At 36.9% G+C, this 20,991-nt stretch overlaps 1 protein-coding gene across 6 annotated transcripts in view; it reads left to right on the top strand.

Annotated features, from left to right (window-relative positions):
• Nucleotides 1–20,991, top strand: part of NAV3 (neuron navigator 3) — a 267,108-nt gene that overhangs the window by 225,100 nt on the left and 21,017 nt on the right. For all 6 annotated transcript variants that reach the window (XM_065630337.1, XM_065630330.1, XM_065630320.1 and 3 more), the window contains 6 exons: nt 2,321–2,344; nt 4,667–4,744; nt 13,039–13,122; nt 14,711–14,822; nt 16,130–16,251; nt 18,096–18,268. In XM_065630337.1, coding sequence (XP_065486409.1) covers nt 2,321–2,344; nt 4,667–4,744; nt 13,039–13,122; nt 14,711–14,822; nt 16,130–16,251; nt 18,096–18,268 — 593 coding nt within the window. The remainder of the gene's footprint in view (nt 1–2,320; nt 2,345–4,666; nt 4,745–13,038; nt 13,123–14,710; nt 14,823–16,129; nt 16,252–18,095; nt 18,269–20,991) is intronic.

The raw sequence follows: 20,991 nt of genomic DNA, 5'->3' as shown, positions 1-20,991 counted from the left end.
AAAAATATTTCCTTTAGAGCCTTTTGAACCAGTAATTGAGTGCTGGGTTACAATGGTGTCAGCATGAACTCCTAACTACAAACTACTCAGATGTGTTTGGTTGTCAAATTTTATGTTTTAAGATAGTAGTATGCCCACAATTCTGTTCTTCCTCTTTGATTGACTTCTTCCAATGCCCACAAAAGCTGGCTTGTGGGAGTCACCTCTGAATTCTGAGACAGAGGCAACGCCTCTTTGCACCGTATGGGAGTCATCTGGTTACAACTTGTGCCACCTCCTTCATCAGCAGGGGGCATGGTCTAAGGATGAGGGACCACGTCCCCACATGGCAGTTTCAGGAAAAGGTCATCAACCTTGAATTTTTTTTTGCTTTTCTTGGCACAATAGAACTCATAATGGGACATGGTCGTTCTTGATCCCTTTGTGACTTTTCATGCACTGCGTTTGAAGAAAGAATAATGAGAATAGAATTTAAATTTCTTCTGTAGGCAGATCAGGTTTTTGTGAACATAGAACAGGAAGTTAGTATCCGTATGTGTGTCACATCAGTGCTGGTAAATAAAGCAATCATTATTCTAAATAATTCCCATGTAGTGATGTACCTGATATTACAGTAGTTTCAACCAAGAACAGTTCTAAGTGTTATACGGGGAAATATCATAGCATCTCAGTCTTTTTAGTGACTGTGTGAACAAACGCAGGCACTTCGCAAGAAGAGCCAGAGACCACGAATGCATTTGCAAAGAGCAAGTACCTCTCTGCTGGGGGCTCTCTGAAGTAGCACCTAAGCTCCCATGCAGAGGTAACACAAGCGGGGACACAGACGCTGCAGCAGTTCAGCCCTGTTAAGAAGATCGCTGGGCCTGCTGAGCTCGCCTGTATTTCAAGGCTTCAGGCAGGCACAGACTCCTGCTCTTTCTCACAACAAAGCAGGAATCTCAGACATAGTGATAAGAGGTCTAGAATTTCTCACAAGCCTATGTTATCTAACACAGAGATTCTACTCATCAAGCGCACAAGGTCAGTAAAACAATTAGTGTGATGTAGGTGCCTTTTTTCTACAGACAGCTGCGAATCACTTGAGTGTATTTACATTTAACCAACCTCCTTGCCAATCTCGCATTACATTCCCATGCAGTGACTGTTAACAAATAAACATTTGTGGAAAGAGACATTTTCTAAAAGTCTTCTCCCCCTACACCAGGTAGAAAAAGAAAGCGTTTCTGTAATCAATAATTAAATTTCTAACAGCACAAAAGTTCTGCTTAATACAGGCTTTAAAAAGAAGCTATATTGATTTGTAATAACACAGATACTGCCTAATGTCTGGGAATTTTCTGAGGAACCCTTATCTTGGGTTTTCTTAGCCTTTCTAGTACTATTTATAGCTAATTCTTCTACCCACATTGTCCTTTTACTGCTTACTTCAGACAATGTTAGTCTGCTTCTCTGAAGCTGGGCTACCTCAGATCATGGAGTGGATTGATTTCCAGTATATTAATTGATTCTTATTTTCTCTTACAAAAGGATTCCTCTCTCATGGCATGCCATTCCTTTCCATTAGAATCCCACTGAAGCAAGATTTTTCTGACAGCCAGATGCCTCCTAAATTAGACTACTCCCATGCTTGCAAATGTAATGACTTTCAAAGGTTTGCTTTGCAATGATTTAGTTTCTTAGTTTGTTGAAAACGACTATTGAGTAAATAGCATCATTATATGGCACAGAACATAACAATATGGGAAATACATAAAATCATTAAATATTATTAGGAAGTTTAAGCTGAAACTTTAGCAGGCATTGATAGCCCTTAATATTTTGATCAATATTCTGTATGGAAGAAATTACTTTACAGTGCAAGTACCGCTCTCCCCTCACCTTCTCCTATATATGTTTTACTGGTATGCTGCCAACTTCTCTTAGCAGGGATTAGTCTATTAGGAATATAGTTCCAGGAGCCATAATAATCATTACTGTGTAAAAGTTTGCTGGTAACAGACTAGGGTCCATGCAGTGATAGAATAGCAAGTTTTCTTTTGTACCTTAGAAATGTAGCTACAGTTTGTGCAATTCTATTTCTATTCTCCCTTTATCCACTGTTCCATATTGTCAGTATGCTGGCAGACTCTGGGGTTTCACCTGGAGCCTTGCCAAGTAAGTTGAAAAGAATTCCATTTATTGTTCTTACTGCGTACCTTCCTTCAATGTAATGGATCTGTGAAACTATTAATTCCACTTCAGTGTAGCTGGCTTTTATTTTCTATTACCGCCATTATGTTGCATACTGTTTCTAAGCCATTTCTCCTTTATTTTCTTCCAGGCAGAAGAAAAGGCACATTCAGAGGTAAGAGCTTTTCTTCATTTTTATATTTATGTTTTAAATGCATTATTTTATTTTAAAGTTTATTGTTTACCTGCTATGGATCAACTGCAAAGTCGCTGGGGAAAAGACACTCTATAGTCTCTGCACCACTTTTTGAGAAGTGTTGGTAAAGAGCTGAGGAAGCTTCTAGTGCAGTAGGTGTTTTCTTAGCATCATGCTGAAGGATGCCTCTTGGCTGAGGTTCTGAAAAGGTGAAAAGAATCAATGGGAATCGGGCTTCTGAGAGGGAGAGTTGTGATAGGTCTCATTTCAGACTTAATACCACTCTATACTGGATCTGAGGGACTGTGCAATTCTAGGTAATGTGCTGCCTTTCAGTAGAAAAATACCTCAAATGTTCGCTTTGAACTTCTCTCCCTTAAATTTTGCATTACACTAAATTTCTGAAACTGACCACTTTGATGGATTTCAGAGCAATGCAGATTGATTTCAGATATAAATCAAATCTGATGTGGAAAACAGCTTCTTTGTCCTCACAGTGTGTAAGAATGGGTGGCAAGCCCAGGTCAGCAGCCGGATACAATTACAGCCTTTCTCCAAATGAAGTTCTGGTTATATTAAAAGGGCATCAAGAAGTAGCAGCAATAAAATGTAGCACCAAGCAGGGCACTTCCACTTCACAGAGCCGCATGCCTTCTGACTCCTGTGTTTGTGCTGCTCCTATTTTTACTATTCTAATCTGAGAAAAAGTCAAATCAAAGTTATTTTGAGGAAGCTGAACAAATAAACGTATTCTTCCTTACTTGCCGTGGCATATTTCAATATAATTTCTACTTGAATTTTCTAAGATTCTTTCTCTGAAAATTAAAGCAAAGGAGCTGAAGAAGCCCACGATAGCTCAGTAGTGTAAATGGCAAATCCTCATTTCATGGCTCTTTACATAGGGCTGTATATAGAGGTGAAACACCGTTTCTTTCCTGTGTATTTCTACATGGTGTTTTCTCAGTATCCAGGTCTGCTCTGTGATGCTCTTGCAGGAGATGTTGAACAGCAATTAATGAGAACTGCCTTTGTATAGATGCAGGAATATGATGTGTAGCTTAAGAAAGAAGGTCAGACAATTACTATTGAAAACCACAGAGAAAACTTAGGATAAGAAAAATGGGAATCCAGGATGGAGAACAGCTCAATAATGTTTCCTTTTCTTGGAGCTAGGGTAAATGACCTAGCTATTTTTGTATCATAGATGTACAGGAACTTGTTCATTCTTAAAGCTCGTGCAGTATTCCCTGTTAGTTTTCATGAGACTCATAAAATTAAAGTACTGCAATAGTCTTTACTAGTGAATGTTATGTGCTCCCTTTCCTAGGCTAGTTTTAGAGTTTTTTTGTTTCTAATCTGGAAGAATTTTTTTTATGTCTAAATAAATGTGTTTCAAAGTGAAACTCCATGCTGTGCTTATGTTCAGTGCAATGCCCGTGGTCCCTGTAAGATCTCAAATAGGGGTAAAAGATCTTAAAATGCTGTGCAAGCTTCATGCTAGGTAATTATCCTAGCTGAAATGTAAACATATTTTTCTGAAGGATTCTGTTTTTCACTAAAGGATACAAGAACTTTGAATTAAGTGTATTTTCATGTCAGCTGTCACATTTAAAACTACATCTTTTTGAGCTGGCCAGCAAGTTTTTGAAATATATATATGATTTAAATAGGCTGAATATTTGAATCTCTGGGACTTTTGGAAGTATAGTGTTAGAGAAAAAAAAATATACTGTACCTCATGTAAGCTTAGACATCCAAGAAGCAAAAATCTGTGTCTGAGGTAGTCATCAAAGCCTTCTTCATGCTGGGCAGTGGGGAAGCACTTTTTGTCACTTCATCTGAATCTAATGTAGACATTTAACATATGTTGGTTGCATCACGTCTACAGTCAAGCAAAACAAACCTCACTCAAATTCCTTCATGTTTCATAATCTCAGGGCTCACCCAAGGCTGCTGTCCTTGATCATACTAAGGATATGTTTTGAGCTTATGGGATTTGGTAAAAGACCACAACATTTTTATATGGAAACAGAGGATTGTACATATGAAGCAATTAAGCATTTGCCCATATGTGCTGCCTTAACTGGAAACCTAGCTCATACACTGGGTACTTGCAAAAAAATCCGTTGGAGCAGCATTCAGCGTCACCTTCTAATAATTTGTATTTCTGAATAGTTCTGAGATTAAAATATGAAATGAAGATATTGTAAACCTATTAGCGATGCCTTAAGAAAACAACAAAAAAATACAACAAAAGGAAATTGCTGAAATACTGACAGCAGTCTTTTTTTCTTTTTCTAGCAAATTCAGAAACTACGGAGGGAACTGGTTGCATCACAAGAGAAAGTTGCTACCCTTACGTCTCAGCTTTCCGCAAATGTAAGTATTTTAGCTTGTGACCATAAACAGTATCAGAGAATACATTAGCAGATTAGCTAATGGTTGTTACTCAATTCAAGCACCAACACGTGATCTGGATCTTATTTATTTTTGTGTTTTTCAAATTAATTATTTCATTAAGTGTCTATATTGCCTCAGCTTCAAGCAGAAGAAATCTTGTAATCAAACACAGTGGAAATGAAAATGAGAGTGTCCACACTTTGGATGTGACAACAGTCCTGTCCAGTTCAGTTTCACTCTTTTGTCAAAATCAATTAAAAAAAAAAAAGCCCAAAAGTAAGGAGACACAACAAAAGAAAGGTCATGAATTGCAAATTCTTATAGAATTCATTATAGTTTCATTTGACAAAGATAAATGCTGCAAAATGCAGATAGACATGAAGGGAAGCACAGTGTACAATTGTATATAGAATTAACATGCTGCAATAGCTGTGCTGATACATAACTAAAGAAAACTGGGCTATTTCACAAATTGCTCCCTGGTGTTGCTTCCATTTGTCATACACTGGTAATATGAGTTATTGAACATGTTATCAGAAAGTAATGCCAGGTAGGGAACATGAGCTACAGTCCTGCCTGGTCACTATGGTTTCAGATGAAGTTACCCAATAGTTACTGAACAATCTGTTGTATAGTGATTTTCAGATGCAATTCGTGTCATAACTATAGTTGCCATTTCCAAGGAAAGCTGAGATGCAGTTGCAGGAGAGTAGCATTTTGCATTTCAAGAAAGCAGTTTCCTGAGGTCTTGGGCAATCTATTGAGTGCCTTTATTTGAAATGTAGTTTTACTGAGTACTTAGATCTACAAATACTGCCATCAGTTTCAAGAAATTATTTCAGTTGGTGAAGTAGTACTGTGTTCATGTTGTGGTAAAATAATCTCTAGCTGTGTAAAAGCTGCTTGTTCTCTAAGGACTGCCATACGCGAAAATGTGGAAGAGCTACACTTAGCACTTTCTGCTTCGTTCAGGTGGCTGCCGAACACCTCTGGGTGTTTGTACCCCTGGATTGCCAGTCTGTCCTGAGTTCTGAGAATTAATTTAGTGAAGCAGACCATATTGGAGTCCTACAATGTTTGTAAATTCAAAAGCTAGATTCTGAGTTGGGTTATCATTTGGGAATGTATAGTTAGCATGCCTACCCTGCATATGGCGTTCCTTTGCTTGTGTATTTTTAGACATTGATCTTTATCTTTGCCATGTTGGGCAGTTCTTCACTCACCCACCCTGAGAGCAACAAACTAAACCCAACACCAAGAAGTCAGAAGAGCTAAGCCAGCACACCTCGGCTCGTTGTGTTTGCTAACAAGTCTGTTGTTCTCTGCAGGGCACTTTTCTTTGCACCACGAACAAAGGGCCACAGCAGCTCTGCCTTGTGGTGGGGGACACAGGGAGTCAGGCAGTGGGGCTGGACTAGGTATCTTCAAAGGTCCCTATCAACCCAAACCATTCTGTGACTCTGAGCAGCGGTGCCACATCAGTAAGACTAAATTTTTTGCCTGTGGTGGGCCTGCTCTCAGGTGCCTGTACTAGAGCTGGTGTGGGAGCCCATCTGATGGGGATAATTCAGACTCTTGGTGCCCTTCCTCATTTTACTCTGAGGACAGAAAAGACCTCTGCCCTTCTCTCCTTCTGCTAGTTCTGAACAGAAAGCAACAGCTTATTCCTTCTTGCCGATATGTTGAAAGGGAGAGTTGAAAGATGACTCTGTTTAATCTCCATCCTCTTCCAGTCATCCCAGAAATACTGTAGCCTATAGTACAGCAACAAGTGTCACGGAGTGAGGATGTGAGGGCATTCTCCCCTGCAGCTGAAGCAATGAGGCCACTGTTCAGTTTATTTGGGCTGATTGCATCCAGTTTCTCTCCAGCATTAGCTAGAAGTCATTGCCTATACCTCTGTTCAGTATTCCTTCGTGTGGAGCAAAGAGCATTCAGACTGGTGTCTAGTAACCTTACCTATTCCAGACAAGTTTTCTAAGCCAACTCCAAGTTACAATTAGATTTGGTCCATATTTCAAAGAAATATATTTACATTTTGGCTTGGTTTTCACCCAAACTAATTCTGCTGCATGGGTGAGAAATAAGTTGTGTTTTGATCTGTTTAACTCACGTTGTGTTGATTGGGAATCTGGTCCCATATACTGCCTGTGGAGTTCTGAACACCAAGTAAGAATCTACTGATCTAATTGGAGGACTAACATTTCAACAGGATGGTTATAAATATATAGACATGCATCTGGTTTTGCCTATCCAGAAGTAGCACATTTGTAAACCTTTATATGCTTGTATGTGTATATAGATGTGCACGCACACCATATGTTGTATAAAGGTTAATTTATTTAATCATGTTCTTTTGACTGTCGCTCATGTTCTACTCCATCTCCATGGAGACAGTCTTTAAACTCTAAACATATAAGCAACCCTAAAGCTGATCCTTTTATCTCATGGGGTTTTTAAATGGTAGCAGAGAAATCTTTCCTTTTTCCAAATCCCCAACTTGTGGAAATTCCCTCAAAGTTGTCAGGAGCATGAAACTTAAAGGCTTCAAATTCTCCAGGCATGAACAAGGGCTTTAGACACTTCCATGATGAAAACAATCTTAAAAGAAAAGTAGATATTTATTTATTATAAATAAATATTTTTGTGATGCTGTTATGAGATATATACTTTGCAAAACCAAAAATGGACAAGTATTTAACAATAAGCCTGGTTCTGAAGTCTTTCTCTGTTGTTTCTGGTACAGAAGATGTAAAGCATTAAAAACACTTCCACATAAATCCAAAGGATCAAAAGAGATCCTTTAGAGATATGTTAGTACTAGTTCTGTCAGTCTTTTGAGCACTTTATGTAAATAAATTCTACAAAGTGTCACTTAAACATCAGAAATAAAATCCTGCTTGAAAATAGCGTATACACAAACTTTAAATTGTGATATGGCCTCTGAAATTTAGCCTAATTACAGAATGTATATTTACATGTCAGTGATTATGTATTTTTCATAAAAATTATGAGAGTAACTAACAAATAGTTTGTTTAATTTGAATAAACTTATGACAGACCCAGATGGGCTTCTAATTTTCATGAACTTGGACTGTCTTAGCAATGCTTTACTTGCATGTATTCGTTTATCATTTATCTTCTACTCTAAGAGGCATGCTTCAGCAGCCCCTGGCATTTAAAGGAGAAATAGTCCTAATCACAAAAGCTGGGATTTGTCCTCAGCGAAGAAAGAAAAGACATATTTTACTCTCTAAATGGATAATACTACTACTGTGACCCTCATGTTAAGTCACTTCTGCACTCCAGTAGGCTAAAACCTGACTGAGCAGTAAGTTTAATGCAGAAAAAAAGTTTGGTCACTCTGAGCATGTTTTCTGTAGATACATCCATCTCTGTCAGGCAGAGAACTGTATGAAAAGAGAATCTTCTGTGGTGCCTTTTGCTGACTAGAAAATGATGCAGTTCTTTCTGATGCCTTTGCTACAAATGCAGTCATCTTAGCCTCAGTTCTAAACTCCCCCAAATTTCCATACTTTCAGTGTCTGGAAACAGGCAGCACTTCTTTCTTTGCTGTAGTCTGGAGAAGGAAATTATTAATAGTCAGAAATCTTGTTCCCTCACAGTTCATTTCAGGCTTGAATTCATTGTTACCACCTGCTTTTGTAGAACTGAGCAAAAGTATTGCCGGTGAGTAAAAAAAAAATAACATCTTATTCACCTCCTTTCAAAAATATTAGTGTCTTTGCTTTACCACAGAAGACTGTTGGTGACAGTGACACGTGTCATTAAAAGGCTGTCAGGCTGAAATTTGACCTATTTCATCACACCTTTGTTTTATATATTATTTTATATCAAAATCTGCCAATTGGAAGTTATAGAATTTCTCAGGCATTTTGGAAACCTCTGCTAAGACTTTTTTGATTCAGTTTCATTTATTATTCAGGTTTTGTTGGCTGGACTCAAGTACTACGCTTGATTTGAGACGTTTATTCCATTTGATTAACCCCCAAGTGTTTTGCCTGCATTTGATTCAATTCAAACAGGGCCCAGCTGTTGTTTGGATGCTTAATTTGCAGTCTTTTTTCTGAGATTCCGGCTTTTCCCCTGGTGCCTGTTTTGATGCTGCTGAAGGGCAAACCTCAATACTAATTAAGAAAGGGCCTGTTTTCAGTGCAGAAAGTGTCCAACCAGCAGACTTCCTACGTGACTGACAAGGGCTCAAATTCCAGCGAGCAGCCTGAACCCAGCCTGTTCGGAGGGACTTTGATCAGCGCTTTGTACTGTATAAAGCTGAAGGGTGCACTCTTGCAAACTGTAGTAGACCCAGGATGCCAGTAGAAAGCGGAGGGAGTTCGTTGGCTGATACTCTTGTTTGGCCAGCTCTGAACCACTATCCTGCAGCCAAACAACAAGATAATAGCAGGCGACAAACAGAAAAGGTCACCAGATGTGCAGTTGCTTCTTGCAATCAGCCCGATCCCTTCTGGCCTTTCACACCTCCTTTCATTCAGCCGTGTCAGGTGGGAGGAAATTTATTTATTTACCTTTGTTTTATAAACCTGGATGCTGGACGTTAAATCGCGAAGTGTGTCAGCATATAGTCTTTGGAAGTGCCAATGTCATGTTCAGGATGGGCTGTAAACCTAAGAGCTGAGGTATTTGGGGTTTGGCTGCCTGGGATCATTTACTAAGAAGGCGATATTTAAAATCAAATCTGTCATCTTAGCACTGAAGTCATTCCCTGAGCATATCTCTCTGTGACTCTTTCCAGTGGGAATTTCAGAAGTTAATAGAAGTCAAAATGACTCCATCTGTGGTGGATCTACAGATTAAGAGCTGTACATCATCTATGCATCTAATACATATATCACGTTAAAGATGGATTTATTTTGCTGTAGGCATACTTCCAGTAATGCCCAGTTACTTAACATTGACGCCAATATATCTGTCTCTGAGTACAAATGCTGCATTCAATTGCAAAGGTATATTTTTACTTTAGAATAGATGTTATTTAAAGCACATGCAGTATCCAGGATATTTTCTATGATATTCAAATGATGTCTTCCATGAAGGAAACTACCAGATCTAACACAGATATTTCTAAGGTGTGAGGGATTGGCTGTAACTTAAAAAAAATTATCATGAATATTTTTACGAGAATGAAGGAAAGGATCTTTTTGGATAAAGTAAATAATCCTCAGAAACCGAGGATTACCAATTCAGTCAAAATCATTACCAAATTTAAGAGTGTAAAAGAAGTATCTAATTATAATTTTTAATTTCTAATGCTGATTTTAAAGTCACAGTTTCTTCTATTTGTTTCAAATGTTTTCTTTTCTAAATTATTTTGCATTTAACTATTTAAATGGAAAATCTGATCTTAAAGGGGAATATATACATGCATACTTTTTATACATACTTCTACACACATACAAATATACTGGTAATCTAGCTTTTTTCAAACTGACTGTTATTGTTTTGCTACATAGTATTTATTTTAGGATAAATCTGCATAAAATATCAAAAAGTAGTTCTCTAGACTGTTGCATAAAAATCATTTGCTTCCATAGGGAAAGTTCATTACTCTGAATGCAAAATTAACACTTTATATTTCGCAGAATAGTATTCTGTTGTAAAAAACATTTAAAGTAATGAACGATGCAATTGCAAGTTTTTTCCTTGAATTTTTTTCAGTGGTGGGCCTGTATATTATGTTTCTTTGTTATTAGAAAATTTAGACCTAATAGTCTATCACAAATGAGTTAGGAAAGATCCATCATCTTGATCCAATTACAATTATGCTGCAAAAATTTTAGTGTGCTACTCCAGGAAAGTAATGTGAACTTGAGAAAGAATCCATAGGTGTGACATGGATGTCGTTCTCTAATGACTATCAGAGAGTAGCTTGATGGTTTCAGCGAACTTTGATGACATTTTTAATAATGCTTTTTAGTTCTTAATTTTTCTTATGAGTTCCTTATTTTTTCCTATAAGTTTCCTGTGGTTTATTCCTGTACGAGATAAGCTGAAGTTGTAGCTATGGAGTAGGAAAATACTTTGCACAAATATGCATAGTTAGGTACTAAAGAACTGTGGTTATGACAGTCTAATTGTGAGAAACGGACAAAAGCAATGCATAATTAAACAAATGAATCCTCTTCTCAAGCCCTCAGTCCCCATTGTTATTCTCATGGTAAAGCAGAACCACAGGCCGTCAGCCAAGCCATAGATTTTTTTATGAGGCAGGGAACAGTAAGCTCCATTAGTTTCCTGTTAAACACATGTCATAAAGAGACATTTGGCTATAATTCTGTGGTAATGCATCGACTTTGTCTCTGATTGCATTCTGGGTCACTGGTCATCGTCTTTGGAATTAAAACACCGTAAATTAGTCTGGATATTTTTAATATGTAGCTAATTATTAAAGTGAAAAGTGAGTTTAAAAACTAGTTGCTGTTATCTTATCAAAGGAACAGAGTAATGAAAACAACCAAAAGCTGTAGCTTCCAGACTAGCTAGAATAACTTTATATCAATTAACAGGTTTCAGACGTGCATTTGACACATATTCCAAGTTCATTTTATTTCAAAGTATAACATCAAGAATAAAGTGTAAGTTATAAATGTCAAAATAAGAATATATGCAATTAGTAATTTATCCTTTAGAAATTGCATATGCATCTAGTCCTATGTTTATCAAAAGTTAGTCCCTGGGGTATGTATCCTTTACCAAAAGAATTATCCCTAAGGCATCTCTGCAGATACAGAAAGCAGGTGGATTGACCGCTATACCCATAAGTAATTAAATAAATTAGTTACTGATTATATAACTTAGAAGGAGTAAACTTGTAGTAAGCTTAGTAAGTGTAAGTTTACAAGACACTGAAATGTTTATAGCAATCCAAAATTATTTACAAAACATAAAAGCCACTTGTCAGTATAACAGCTCTGAAATGGAGACACAGAGGTGGGCCACTGTTATATATGTGATTTTCTTTTTTTTATTTGAGGAATAATATGCACAGCAAGGTGGCAAGAAGCACTTCTCCCTCTGCTAAAGTGCATAACAGAATCCTTTTTGGACTATGTCTTCTTCTGACTATGCCTCAGATTCAGTGTTACCACATCCAATCGAACAATTTCAGCTATGCCGGTACAAGCATGCGAATCTGTAACTGAAAAATTTGCCAGGCACTGTGTGTGCCTGTACTGCTATAATAAAAAATACATGTTCTTGGTGACGATGCTCAGTTAATCCTTTTATGCATATAAATATGTTGTTTGTGAGTTATATTTCTGAGTGCATTGTAGTGCTTATGTTTGAAAACTTTGCCTATTGCCACTTTTGAGATAGTAAAGAGAAAATAAGTACTTGCTTTTGCTTTTACTATTTTGTGTAGTCAGAAGAGTAGATGGCATTTTATGGCATTTCATAAAAATTAAATTCTTACTGTCTCTCGGCTGTACAAGATGGCTTAGCTTGTTTCCTTATTACCAATTGACCTTCATTGCCTACAAAGCTCAATGTCAGTTAGAATCAATGAAGAGTTGATTTATTGTTTGAATAAATTTTGCTTGCACAAAGTATAGGGTGAATGTCCTTACAAAATAAAATGGAGCGTTAGTTCTTTAAAATCTTTTAATCAGTTTTAACTTTATTGCTTTTATTATTGAGAAGTAGGACTTCCAATTTTCGTGATTGACTTCTATATATGTATTTGTACTCAGGTATAACAATTTATATTTATATTTTATAGAAGTTTTTGTTACTTTTATACACACAGCACACACATACATATAATCAACATAAGATGAATAGACTAACTAATGACCTTTTATAAAACTAACTGTGATATTTTTTGTTTGAATCTCAGGATTCCTCTGGGCTGTTTTATTTGTGAGTTTAAAACTTAACTTGTAAGATAAAGTACTCAAATTCCCATTTTGAAGTGTTCAGTAATTGAAAATAATTGGACTTCTACTTGGGAGCAGACTTCTTCTGGCCAATATATCAACAAACCAAAAGCTGGACATCAAATCCATAATTTATTTCCAGGCAGAGATACAAAAGATAGACTTGGAGTTAAAATAACATTTAAAAAAAATATATAGCTCTGGGAGAAAGCCCAGAGTGGCAGTGCTGGGTTTCACAGAGTCCAGATATTGTTTGTCCAGCCAAAATGTATGAAAGATTCTGTATATTCCTGAAAGCTGTAAAATGCGTTTAAGACTGGTTGTCACAGCAGATGTTGTCTTCTGTTTCTTTCACAGGCTCATCTAGTAGCAGCTTTCGAAAAAAGCTTAGGAAATATGACCGGCCGATTGCAAAGTCTAACAATGACAGCGGAACAAAAGGTATGTTTACCAAAGCAGATGCTTTAATGTGGAAAACAGTCAGCAGATTACATTAGAGTTTTGTTTAAAAAACACTGAAAGGAAACAGGGACAGCTGTGACAATAACACAGGCAGATCTTTCTTTAATAGCTGTTGCCATCAAATCTTCATAAAGCTCCAGGAGAATTAAACCATGCAGCATCAGGTTTACCCAGACACTATCATGCAGTAGTTTGAAGATAAAATCTTTCATTTCCAGATTTTAATTAAAACATATTCAACTCTAGGTTTAATCCTCATTGAAAGATCCTGTAACAGAGACTGATCATAACCTGCTGGAGTCCTTCATTCCAGCCTGCCAATGTTGCCAGAATAATAGAATTATGGGAAGGAAAGAACTTTAAGTAGAGAAAAATAACTCCATTCAGAGTGTTAATGCAGGTTGGGTATCTTATTCATGAGGAAACAGTTTTAGTTTTCACTGTGCTGTTTGGACCATTGGGGAAAAAAAGTGAAACCTGATAGGTAGTGAATTTAATGTGAGCCTTTGCACCAAGCTCAGGATTAAAAGGCTTCTTAGCACCTTCCAGGATTGAACTTCTGCAGCTCTTCTGCCCTTATTCATTTTGAGCAGTATTCTATAAACGGAAAGGCCTCGTTGAGCCAAACTGTGAAAGAAACTTTATATCAGTGAGCTATTAGTCACCACTGGAGTCAGTGTAGCTGTCTAATAAATATAACATTTCACAGTCTGGTGGAGCATCAACAGATGAAACACTCATTGTGAATTGGGTAGAAAATATTTGTATTGTTTGCTTTTTTTCATCTTAAGCAAAAAAACACAACGGAATTTTCTTAAAACCAAAACTTTTGACTATTGTATGAAGTATAGTTTCCCTCAGAAGGTTTTCTGTTCAGAAAAGGTTAAGCAGTGACATTGAAACAAATAATATCCAAGCTTCTTTCCCGAAAGATTTGGAACATATTCTTTTCCTTCTCTTCTTTTCTCTGTTGTTGAGGATAAATTCTTTTAATCCTCACTATATAAATACAGCCTGGAAGGACAGGTTTAATGCAGCAGTAGTAAAAGGGTTTTTTTAGTTAAAATTGGCTGTGCATTCTAACTTCAACTTGCAGGGCAGTCATTATTAAGCAGAGTTTTTTAATCAAATTATTATTTAGCAAGTTAAATCTTTCGAAAAATACACAAATTCAGGTGGAGAGTCACCTGTTAAACAGAAGCCTCACATATTAACGAATGGAATCCAAATGCTTTTGTTGTCTTTTTGCAATAAAATTGTTGGGTTTCTCTTAACTTTATAATGAACAATGAATTGAGACTATTTTTATATTAGTCTTTATTAAAAATGCTTTGTTGTCCTTTACAATATCATGATCACTTTATATAGAATAAATGCAAAAGAATATGTTAGTTGAGTTTAATATCTTTAGCAAGAAAATATGTATTCTACTTAGTTGTTGCCCTTATGTTCACCCAAGCACTCCCATGAACTTCAGTTTGACCACTCTTATCTTGTAATTTTTTTTAGCTTAGACAAACATTGATCTTGTGGCATATATTTTGAGCTCTCTTTGCTCTTCCCACAGGAATCTGAGCTTATAGAGCTAAGGGAAACCATTGAAATGCTGAAAGCCCAGAATTCTGCTGCACAAGCTGCTATTCAAGGAGCCTTGAATGGTCCCGATCATACCCACAAAGGTATGTTCTTGTCACTATTAAAATAAAGGCAGATTTTCTCCCCAGAAGAAAAAATAGCTAAGTCAGTACTCTTCTGTTATTTTGGGGATGCTGTTGCAAGGGCAAGCACATTCTGCAGTGCATGTTAGGCATACTTGTGGTATTTCCAGAGCTGGAAACCTTGCATGTGCTTCCTGTTTGCCACAGAGGTAGTTCCTGGAGCCTTGTCTTCTCAGAACAGGGTGGCCAGGAATTGATTACTGAGTGTCAAGAGTTAACCCTGTTGCTGCAGTTGGGTATTGAAGTACAACCAAGACACTAGTGAAATCTTATGGCTAAACGTGGTTATACCATGGAAACGCAGGGTAAGATGTAGCTCTGAAAATTGCTGTGCTCCTTGTTAAGAGATGAACTGAGAACAGTTCAGCTCCTTCACGAGGTGCTAAATCAGTTCAGGAAAGCAGGCATTTTAAATTCTAAATTAATTTCTCGTTGCAGTTAGGAAGACATCACATGATAAATATATACTTCAAAAGTGCCTGTTGATAAGCAACAGCAAAGGAATTACTTGAAGAAAAAGAAAATAGCAGCATTCATTTCTGAGAGTGTCACTGATCTTTCTTTAAAGAGGTCATTATTTAGATGTTTGCCCTAAGGTCATTTCATTTCACAATTTGAGTATAGCAAAGCTTACTTCTAGGATGTAAAAATAATATAAAAAGTAATTTCCCTTGGTATTAGTGGGTATGTTCTGCAAGAATATTTTCCAGTGATTAAGATGTAGTTATCAGAGACTTTTAAGAAATTGAAACTCAAAAGCCTCACCAACCATTTCTAATATTCTCCACTTCTTGGTTATTTTGTTTCATTTGTTTTTAATTAATTCCTGCCTGCTTATTTCTATCATGGCATGTTAGAAGGTAGCATTTGAACACTGATTAGACCTACTACAAGTCAAGTAGTCCCTATACTCAGAAAAGGAACTGTAGTACAAATCATAGTAATAAGTTGAGTAATTCATCTGTAACAGAAACTGCTTAGCTGTGAGGTTACTGCTGCACAGATTGCTGTGTGGGGTCACCACCTTCATGCCAATACGCCCTCCTTTTGGAGGAGATCCGAAGTGTTCACCTAATTCTATGCAACCCCGTTGACTCCCATGTGGTTTCTCACAGACTGCAATAGCTCGAATCCAAGACAATGCAAGGATCAATGTCATTTATGTTCATTTAGGGTCCCTTTGAGGAGGAAGGTACAACATCAATACAAGAACGATTATTGTATTGAAACAGAAACAGACAGATTTCACAGTATCTTCTTTTCTTTAGATTTACGTATAAGGCGGCAGCATTCTTCAGAAAGTGTTTCCAGCATCAACAGCGCTACAAGTCATTCAAGCATTGGCAGTGGTAATGACGCTGACTCCAAGAAAAAGAAAAAGAAAAACTGGGTAAGTGCTCAGCAGATTTAAACCTATCTTGTAGCTATTATGTAGTTTCCTAGTGCCTGAGCAGTATAATGGCCCATTTCATCTACAATATTCTGGGGCCAGATGGATAAGAAGCAATTCCCATGTATCTGTACTGTGACACTACCAGCAAACTAAAAAGTGTTGGATATCAGTGGGGAATTATTTGCATAAGTGAGGATAACTAAAAAAGACATCCAAACCAAACAAACAAAAACTTAAAATAGCTGTTGTGGTCAAGACCATCTCTGGGCCACATTGAAACACTGTTTGATTTTTCTTCAGCTGGAGTTTGACTCAAAGACTAGACTCAAATATGTTACCCAGCTATGAAGGGAGTTGAAATTTGTTAATCATTCTCGAGTAAAAGTAGTGTACAGTGTTTAAAGACCTTAAGATGCTTCTCAGCTCGAACACACAAATACCACATAAGGGTTTAAACAAATACTTTCAGTAAATAATTGGAAAATAAGTTTTTGTTGTTTTAAAAATATTACCTGCATAAACATTTGTTTTAAAATACTGATCAGCCTTCATTCCCTTGATTTGTAATTCCACACTCTTTCGTGTCTCTGCAAGGTGAACTCTAGAGGAAGTGAGGTGAATATAAACCATGGAAAATTTGGCATGCATCTATAAAGAAACCTATCTTGGCATGATTGCTATTTATTTTGGCAGTAGGCTTTTATACCTTCTAAAACCAGATTATCTTGTATGTCTTCTCAGTTTGTCTCTATTCATTTTAATCTCAAAGTTTAGACTATAGAAAGGGGGAGTGCAGCCAAAATCCATTTCTTTCTTGTTAGATATCATGAGCTGGAAAGGACTTAAATAATGTTTCTCTGATCAGCGGTCACACTCCCCACTCTCCAATTACAACATGGAAATAAAACATTTGAAACCTCATTTTTAATAGAGGAAGCGGCTTGTCTTTGAGTTCTATACCATTTTAATCAGAACAACTTTCTGAAAATAAAAAAAAATAAAACCAACCACATTTTTCCAAAGTTGAACCAATTCTGTATTTAGACAATCAACGAGTGGGCTATGGATCAACAAATGGGCTAGTTAAAATTCACTGCACACATAACTGTTGTCATCTTGGCTCCAGAAATAAATGGCTCTTTGGCTATTCTGTCCCTTTTCAATACTGGATAAGAGCTTCTAGGGGGAAAAGGCAATGCTTGTATGTTCAGAGATCTTACTACTCTAAAGGAAACTGCAGCAAAGATTATTTACCTTTCAGCTAACATTCTTCTCCGCAGTACAATCAAGCAAGCCTCATGTCCCAGCTTAAATCCTCTCTCTTGTGATCTAAATTGTAGCATTCACATAGTTTGGACATGGAAATTTTAACAGGGAAAGAAAATTGGCAAACCTAGGAAATTGGACTTGTTTGGGGTTTTTTTGTTTGTTTGTTTTTTGGTTTTTTTTTTTTTTATTTCAGCATTTAATAACATCAGGTTCTGCCTGTACCTAGATGCAAAGTGGTTATTTAAAGCCAGCCCTTGAAGGGAATGTCATGAGAATGGGATTCCACTGGGGCTTAATGGTTTTAAATGAGCACCCTTCTCCCATAGCCGTACCACTCAGTCCTGCACTTTTTCCATAGCATTACGTTTGCGCTGCGCTGGATTAATAAAGTCAAAATAAAGCACTGTATCATGTTTTTAGAGATACCGTGTTGCGTATGTTAATACCTTGCTTCTGTATACTGACCTCAGGCAGTGGCTAGGATGGCATCTGCAAACTAACTCTTCGAAACTTGAGCTGCACACAAATTGCCATGACAAGGAAAATAATCTTGTTCTATATTTGTTTTCCAGCTAAGAAGCTCTTTCAAACAGGCCTTTGGAAAAAAGAAGTCTACCAAGCCTCCTTCCTCACATTCAGACATAGAAGAGCTGACAGACTCCTCTCTTCCTTCATCACCCAAATTGCCCCACAGCTCAGGAGAGTGTGGGACAACATCAATGAAACCATCACAGTCGGCATCTGCGTAAGTCTCTTTCTTGGCAATCCTTTCTTCCCAAATGAGATGGACTGTGAAACAGACCTCCTTGTGTGTGGCCATTTGCATTTCAGAAACTGCTGCCAACAGCCATGATCTTTGAATCTCATGATCTGTCCATTTAGACACTACTTCTCCAGCAACTCCTTCTTAGGTTGTTCTCTCTTCCTTTCACTCCTTTACCCCAAATTATCTAGCAGTACAAACTTCTTTCCAAACACATATATAAAAACTTATGTTGTGCTCTCCCTGCACTATTAACAACTTTGTCATATCCACTTAGTAAAGACCGAATACTACCCTTTCCTTCCTTCATGATATACTAAAAATGTAATTTTTTTTCCAGGTAGCCATGAATTTTTATAAGATCCATTCTGTTATTACTTTCTCTGGTTTTTAGCTACCAATTTATAATATTTTTAATCTATTTCCCCTCTTTTATTCTGATTGAATTTTTTGTGGGATTTCACTTTCCATTTTTTTGTTCAAATCACCATCTTTACAATGTCAGGGCTGAGAATAGGCCAGCAGTCAAAAGCTGTCTCATTTCTTCATTAATTTTTGGTGTCTAATATATTATTCTTATGGAGTTCTCAGCTCCAATTCAAATTCTTCTGCCTTTTTTTTGTTTGTTTGTTTGTTTTCATTCTAACAAGCTCTAAACTTTTTCCAATCAGGGGAAATCAACTTCTTTGAACAAAGAAATGCATACTATAGATGACAGCCTTGCTTTCCTTGTCCTAATTGAGAATAATCAGGTCACAACTACTCTTCTTTAAAGGGTCCGGGGAATTCTAGTCTCATAACTGATTATTCAGCTTTAGAAAAAAATGTCCTTGTGGTAGGTACATATCTGTTATGATTAACTTTCTACAGACTTTCACGATTTTTGTATTCTAGATTTCATAGTTCAATAGCAAATATTTCCCACAAAAGAAACCACTCCACAATAAATATTTTTCTTTCCTCATATTCTGTACAGATTAGTGAGGAGTAGCTTATATAGATTTCTGTTTTTGTTGGGCATTTCATAGGAAGCTCACACTTTTATGGTTTCAGGTATATGTGTGTTTTGGGAGAGGATTTCTACATGTTTGGGAGTCTTGAGTTTGATTTGTTATCACTTAAAAATCACTAGTAAAAGCCTTCTTAGAAAGTGCCTGAACTTAAACAAAATGCTCTTCTACAAAATTATCTACTCGTGGTTCACAGATCTGCTTTCATAACCGTATCCTGTTTCCTTTCCTGCAACCCTACTTTTTTTTCTGTGTCTTTGACTTGCTCTCAAGATGTACAGTGTTCCCTTGAATATATCAAGGGCAAAACTGTATATTTCTAGTCTTTCATCCCAAGCTCTTCCCATGCCTATTTGATCTTTGAGCCGTAACTTCCAAAATTCTGTCTGGTTCAAAGCCTTCTGGTTCTTCCTCCATAACATTTTAAACACTGACCTTTCTGATCATGTTATCACATGTTTTTTATTATTGTGACCTCTCTATACAAGATAACATAGGTGCCTTCCCATCCACAGAGAGATCACATAAAATATATTTATTTAGATTGATTTCTTTGTCTGTTACGCTGATGATAGTGCTTTCTTTGGAAGACTCAGGTTTCCATGACATAATTTTAACTTCCGCCACCTTCAAGTGTTTTCATAATTATCAGCAGCCTCTGTTCAAAGATCATGACATAGTTACTCCCTCTATGCAAAGCAACCTACTGATTTAAGAATCCTGAGATTGTTACAAGAAAGAAACAGTAAAACTCTTTCTTGATAACTACTTTGAACCTTTGTCTGAAGTCTGATCAGGCTTCTGAGCTTCTTTTTATGACTGCTCAGGAATGCTAACTTATCTTTTTGTTTTTCTTCCTTTTGATGAAGTCTCATCTTCTTATGTAATTTTACAGCTGTAGGAGTTGAGTGTTGAAGAGTTCTGGAATCTGCAAAAGAAAATTAAATTCATAATTTCTTCTTCCATTCTCTTTATGTTACCAGTCTTAGACAGCTTCTTTCTGCTTCTCCCAGAACCATTACGCTGCTTTCTGCTTAATGTTTATCGTCTTTAAAGCTGGCTTGCCAAGGTCTTTTTGTCCATGCGTTCTTAAGATGTACTGCAAAAAGCCAAAATGAAAATAACAAAAAAATGCATACATGACTTCCTGTTGTCCAAGGTGTCGTATGAGATAATATATGCATGTAAATAAAATTTCATTTCTTATTTGGCTAGCATAGGCATGGGCACATCAAACCAAGAACTGTCTCATAATATTTAGAAAAAATCCAAGTATATGTCTTTATTCATTTTCACTCACATTTAAAATATTTGTGCATGTTGTGAATGATATTCATTATTTTCCTTCTTCAATTTGCCTTTTTTTTTTTCTTTTTGCCATGAACTTCTTCATCTTCCCTTTGCTTATGGTTTCTTTATATATTTTCTTGACCTGAGACTCATGTTCTAAACCATTACCTTTACTTTCTTCCAATTGCATCTGTCCAACACGTGTGTATGCAGGTCATCTCTAGTCTGGGCACCAAAGAAAAGGCAAAACGGTCCCGTGGTCTACAAGGATAGATCCCGGTAAAATTGAGTGTGGGGCATGGAGTTGCATACCCAACTGCTGACCTGGAGAGTGTTGCATCTTCTTTCCCAAAATGCATTTGCATGCATTCTGGCAATTAAAAGTCAACCTCTGTTTCTTGTTTG

This window comes from Caloenas nicobarica, chromosome 1, assembly GCF_036013445.1.
Source record: "Caloenas nicobarica isolate bCalNic1 chromosome 1, bCalNic1.hap1, whole genome shotgun sequence".
Classification (NCBI taxonomy): Eukaryota; Metazoa; Chordata; class Aves; order Columbiformes; family Columbidae; genus Caloenas; species Caloenas nicobarica.
The sequence above is the reverse complement of the archived record's forward strand: the minus strand, read 5'-3'. Positions and strand labels throughout refer to the sequence as shown.